At 36.4% G+C, this 5,577-nt stretch overlaps 1 protein-coding gene across 1 annotated transcript in view; it reads right to left on the bottom strand.

Annotated features, from left to right (window-relative positions):
* Positions 1 to 230: 230 nt before the first annotated feature.
* Positions 231 to 5,577, bottom strand: part of LOC135224263 (uncharacterized) — a 9,440-nt gene continuing 4,093 nt past the window's right edge. Inside the window, exons 4-8 of the mRNA XM_064263110.1 lie at positions 5,512 to 5,577; positions 4,963 to 5,085; positions 3,006 to 3,144; positions 2,039 to 2,179; positions 231 to 807 (exon numbers count right to left, since the gene is read on the bottom strand). The exon at positions 5,512 to 5,577 is cut by the window's right edge and continues 91 nt beyond it. Of these exons, the coding sequence (XP_064119180.1) occupies positions 684 to 807; positions 2,039 to 2,179; positions 3,006 to 3,144; positions 4,963 to 5,085; positions 5,512 to 5,577 (593 nt within the window). The 3' untranslated portion in view covers positions 231 to 683. The remainder of the gene's footprint in view (positions 808 to 2,038; positions 2,180 to 3,005; positions 3,145 to 4,962; positions 5,086 to 5,511) is intronic.

Genomic DNA, 5,577 nt, shown 5'->3' on the forward strand with positions numbered 1-5,577 from the left:
AACTCTTATGCTCTGATAAATGTATGTATGTATGTAAACAGCTTGTTCACAAAATTAATGTTGACTGGTTTACGATCCTATATTTTGATTATTTACGTTATAATAGGAATGTGCTCATGAAGTTTGTAAAATAATGAGTATGTCCTTTTTATGTGAATGTTGTGTGTGTGTGGTGTGTGGTTGTTGGTGTGTGGTTTTTCGTTTCGAAACAGAACATTTGGTGAATCTATACAGACAAAGTAAGCTCATTCCAAATCATTCTTGGATATATATAGGTTGCCTTTGGGAAATATTCCTGTCACTTTACATTTTAGTTAGATTTCCTGTTTTTTTTTTTTTATTTTTTTTTCATTAATCATCTCCATCATCCTCGTGCTTCGATAATTATTCTTTTCACGTGAAAACAAACAAGGATGAAACCACTCGAAGTAAACTTTGTTTAGGATAAAGTCATCCCAACGGGTCTTACTTTCACTTCACCGCTGTGTTCAAATTCAGCATCTTTCCACAACGTCATCTTTTAAAAGCTTAGTTCTCGTTTCCAAGGCTTAAGTCTCCCCTAAAGCTACAAACCAAATGGGCGAAGGTCTACGGGGGGGGAGGGGGTGGGGGTGAAAACGCATTCTTCAGCACCAAACAGTCGGGGAGGATAAACTTTTTTTTTATATAATATATTTGAAGAGTTAAAAGCACAAGGTTTGAGACAGCACCAGTGTCAGTAACAACGGGAGGCCGCAGTGTCTCCATTCTCGCCATCTCGGTCGATGTGACGAGACACCCTGTGATTTGACAGTGTATGTTTTTCTCCTGGAAAAGAAAAAGAAGGCGTAAGGTAGTACAAGGAACAGTTTGATATAGGATAGTATATATAGGATATAATATTATATGATTTATATATATATAATATATAATATATATATATATATACAGGGTGTCCTTAAAGTCCCAGTACCCATTACACGTATTTAATCGCCATAAGGTACTGGGACTTCATTCCAACAGGCGTTCCAGCAAGACGGCAGCTCACATGATTAATTCATTGAGACGTTCTGTGTCCCCAAGACGTTGCCACATCATCAGGCTGGAATTAAAATTTTTATTTGTTTAAAATCATTAAACTGAATTTTAATTCCAGACTGATGATGTGCCAATGCCTTGGGGTCACGGAACGTCTCAATCAATTAATCATGTGAGCTGTTGTTTTGCTGGAACCCTTTTTGGAATATATATATATATATATATATATATATATATATATATATATATATATATATATATATATATATATATATATATATCGAACTACAAATGTCCTTTAATATCTAATTCGCTCTACCTCGGAATTAATATATTTTCATATATGTTTAACTGAGGGGGAATTTATGAAGCAATAATATTAATTGGCGATCGACAGAAGCGAACCATCGACCTCTCAATACTAGGACTGACAGTGAAGTGGGTGGTTTTTGGGGCTTCACTGCAGTCCTAGTATTGAGCGGTCGATGGTTCGCGTCTGTTCGATCGCCAATTCTATTATCGCTAATAAATTCCCCCTCGGTTTAAACTATATGAAAATATATTAATATTAATCCCGAGTAGAGTGAATTAGATATTAAGACCCATGTAGTTCGAAATATTGTAATATGTATATTAATCACGGTAATGTGATAGACTTTATATATTATATATAATTATAATAATTAATATTATTTAATAGAGATATATATATATATTAATATTAGTAGGTATATTAATATATGTATATGAATCATAACTGAATCAGGTAAGTGATAAGACATTATATATATATATATATATATATATATATATATATATATATATATATATATATATATATATATATAATATATATATAGATATCTGTATATATATGTACAGTGTACACACACACATACACTGCTCATAAAAATGTACAATTGCAATATCAATGAAATCACAGCTATATTATATTGCCAGGGCTCCACTTTTATACCCTGCAGACTTCGCTCCATATGCGAAATGGCTGGACTTAACTTACCCGGTAGGTTCCGCGTGGAGAGTCCTTGAATGCTCCGGTTTGGGCGAGACGGAAGTGGGCGCATCTCCGTAATGGGTGTCTGGAAGGATCGTGTTCCAGGACACCTCCCATTCTCGGCTTCCTCGGCCCCTCAGCTCAAGCCTGGAATTGGAAGCGAGGATTCGGTTAGTGGGTGGAATTTGTTCCGCACTGGATGAATGGGTTGCGTGCTCGACTACCAGTCTGGTAGCCCGAGTTAGCAAAGATTGGGTTATTGGTGGAATACGTTCTACATTGGACGAGTGGGTTGCGTGCTCGACTACCAGTCTGGTAGCCCGAGTTTGCTCCCGGCTGGTGGTGGCTGAGCGGAATCGAGGAGTGTGTTTCTGGTGCTTTGAAGTTCATTTCTCGATGTAATGTGATTTGGATCCTACAATATGATGTAGGTCCTGTTTCTAAGTAACCAATTGATTCCTAGCCACGTGAATAAAAATCTAATCCTTCGTACTAGCCCAAGGAGAGCTGTTAATCAGCAGAGTGGTCCAGTTAAACTAAGATATACTTAACTTACTGGGTGGAATTAATGATGCACATTTAGGAATGCCACAAATATTCAGTAACTTACATAGGAATTAAGAATTATTGTCTCTGAAAATATTATGCAGTCATAGATTTGTGTCCTAGGTTGCGAATGATCTAGAAATACAGTAAAATAGCAAAACTTATCGATTTTTTCAATCTTATTTAACCATTTGATTCTTTCAGTAACCATTTTCATTGTAGAGCACAAATGTCCTATTATTAAAATATAGTGTAATCGGGGACAAATGAGTGCAATATTGAAGGCTATATTATTAACTGAAAATGATAGACTTTATTTGGCGGTAAATTGCATATTCGTCTATCTTATGAATTCACACTCACACACAATATCTTTTCCTTAAATCTATCGAACCACACGCGTCTTTTGAGACGTGCTGTCACTTACGTAATGGATGCAGCCTCGTGGTGATATTGATGGATACGAAACGACTTGGATGGGTCAGCTCCGCACACCCCGCCCACCACACGTTGGCCCGATTCCCTGCTCACGCCCACCACAGTTAGGTTCCACACGTTGCAGGATCCTGCAGATACAAATAACATTCTAACCGTCAGAGATTTGATTAATTAAATTATTTATTTATTAATTTATTTAGTAAGTTATTTTTTCAGTATACTTGCCAGAGTTCGAATTTGAGAAATTTTTCCCCAAAATAAGTGGATTAACAACATTTCTGGCGCTATTTCAGAACCTGGTATTTCCTAGGATTTTATTGTAAAGGTAGGATGCATATTGTTCGCAGGATTGGTATACCTGAAAAGGATTCTTCTGATTGTTTATCGACATTATATATATATTTTTGAGGGGAAGCAAGCTTAGCAGTATGGTCGAGAACGATGAATATTCTTTCTCTTTATGTCTGCCGCCGAAGATGTTTTTACTTCTGAATGCAAATAGAATCTCAATTCAGCCGGCAAATAAATCGACCTTACAAAAAAAAAAAAAAAAAAAAAAAAAAAAAAAAAAAAAAAAAAAAAATGGTCAAATCTGTTAATTAAAGAAGTGGAATTCGTGGAATCAAGTTTCACCATAAAAACTCGGATGACTGTTGTAGTTAATGAACTTCTCTTCAGTGATGACGCAAACGCCTCTTAAATGTTAAACGATGCATGAAATAGAGGGGACTTTAGCCTAATAACACGAGTGGCCTATCAAACTCCATAATTAATGGATAATGTCTACGGGATTTTTAGACCCAATCTGAATATTCTGCAGGTGGGGATTGGTCATGACTGAGTCATAACCATTAGAAGTAGTACTTATGCTTATATGTTTATTAGGTTATATCTTATGTGGGTGTCTTTGCACTTATCTTTATGGAAAAATAGTGTCCCCAGTAGTGAATATGTAGTATGTTGCTAAATACAGGTAGCTTTCACCAACTTGATGAGTTGGTCTCTTCAGGCTGATGGAAGCCGACTGATCAAGTTGTCGAAAGCTACCTGTATTTATTTAGCAATATACTGCATATATATATACTACTGTGGACTTTATTTTGCCATTAAAAGATCACGAGAAAGTGATGATAACAAATCACTTATCTATATATTACTGTATGCACAGGATGGCACCAGGACAAGAGATAACAATGATACATTTCAGCTCATGACACATCTCGTTCCAGTTTCCTTTTTGCGAGAAGCCAGTTTAATAGCTCGACCGGCCATTTTGCACAGCGCAGTTTACAGAAATAGTCATCCAAAGACGAACACAGTCGGTCGCCGGATGTTCTCCAGTGCAATTGATTTACATTGTAAGAGACAGATTCCTCTTGTCCAGAACAAGGCTAGGATAAGATGTCAGTCTTCGTTGCGGAATGAATTAAACCGAGTCAGTCTTCGTATTTTAGATCCAGTGGCTATGTTCGATTTACTCTTAGTAAATATACATCATCTCGTCTTCTATAAATTAGATTTTAGAGAAAGAAATCTTGATGATTTAGCTCATGAATTGAACTCTTGTCACAGAGATTTGACGTGACTTTTATGTTGGTCTCTCCATATAGAATATTAAAGTTTTCTCAGCTCTAATGATAGAAACACTAGTCACTCTACGTTCTTCGAATGGATTTCTTTTGAGGAGGAAGATTTGTATGTGATGAGTTCTGTGGCCTTAATAAGCATTGCTTTTAAACCTAATTTGTAAGTACATTTTACCATATCTCCTTCCAATACCCCACAAACATTCAAAGTGCCATATGACGAAGTGAAGTTTGTATACTAACCCTAAAAAAAATCTCTGTTAGCTTGATTTGTAATTTATCATAACAGTGATGTTTTCGTTACGTTGATGAGACACTAAACGCTAGAATAATAGATTCAGACAACTGATTTTGACGTACCTTGCCGTGGGGGAATGACAGAGAGCAGAAGGTCTGTCCCTGGCTGGTTGGTTATTAGCCAGCTGCAGGTAACATATAGGTATTCCGTATTAGGCACCTTATATTCTCTGGGTCCCAGCTCACCTGTCGAATATGAGAAGTGATGGATTAATGAATCTGGATGAAGCTTCGAATGACAAGTCCCGGAATATGTCTTTGTTTAGGTTTCTTCTCCACACCCGCCCCACTTTTTTTCTTTTAAATAATAATTTAATATGACTCAAAATCAACCTTTTTTTGTCTTTGACTTATTCCTTTTGAATATCAGTGTAGCTATATGAACATGAATAATTCCTTGAAACACACATTTCAAAATAATAGTATAATTTATTTTTGATATATAACTCATGTCAGTACTGTTGAACATGTTTAACCCTTAATTGATGGATAGCTTCTCAGGAGTAATAACAGTGTTTGGGTGGTGGACGGATTGATCCTGTAGAGAAGCAATATTAATTTCTCTCTCTCTCTCTCTCTCTCTCTCTCTCTCTCTCTCTCTCTCTCTCTCACCTTTGGGCGAATTGTAGAAACTGGGCCCACATGCAGTTGGAGGCGGAAAGGAATATTCGAGGGTGA

The sequence above is a fragment of the Macrobrachium nipponense genome, chromosome 10, assembly GCF_015104395.2.
Source record: "Macrobrachium nipponense isolate FS-2020 chromosome 10, ASM1510439v2, whole genome shotgun sequence".
In the NCBI taxonomy this organism is placed as follows: Eukaryota; Metazoa; Arthropoda; class Malacostraca; order Decapoda; family Palaemonidae; genus Macrobrachium; species Macrobrachium nipponense.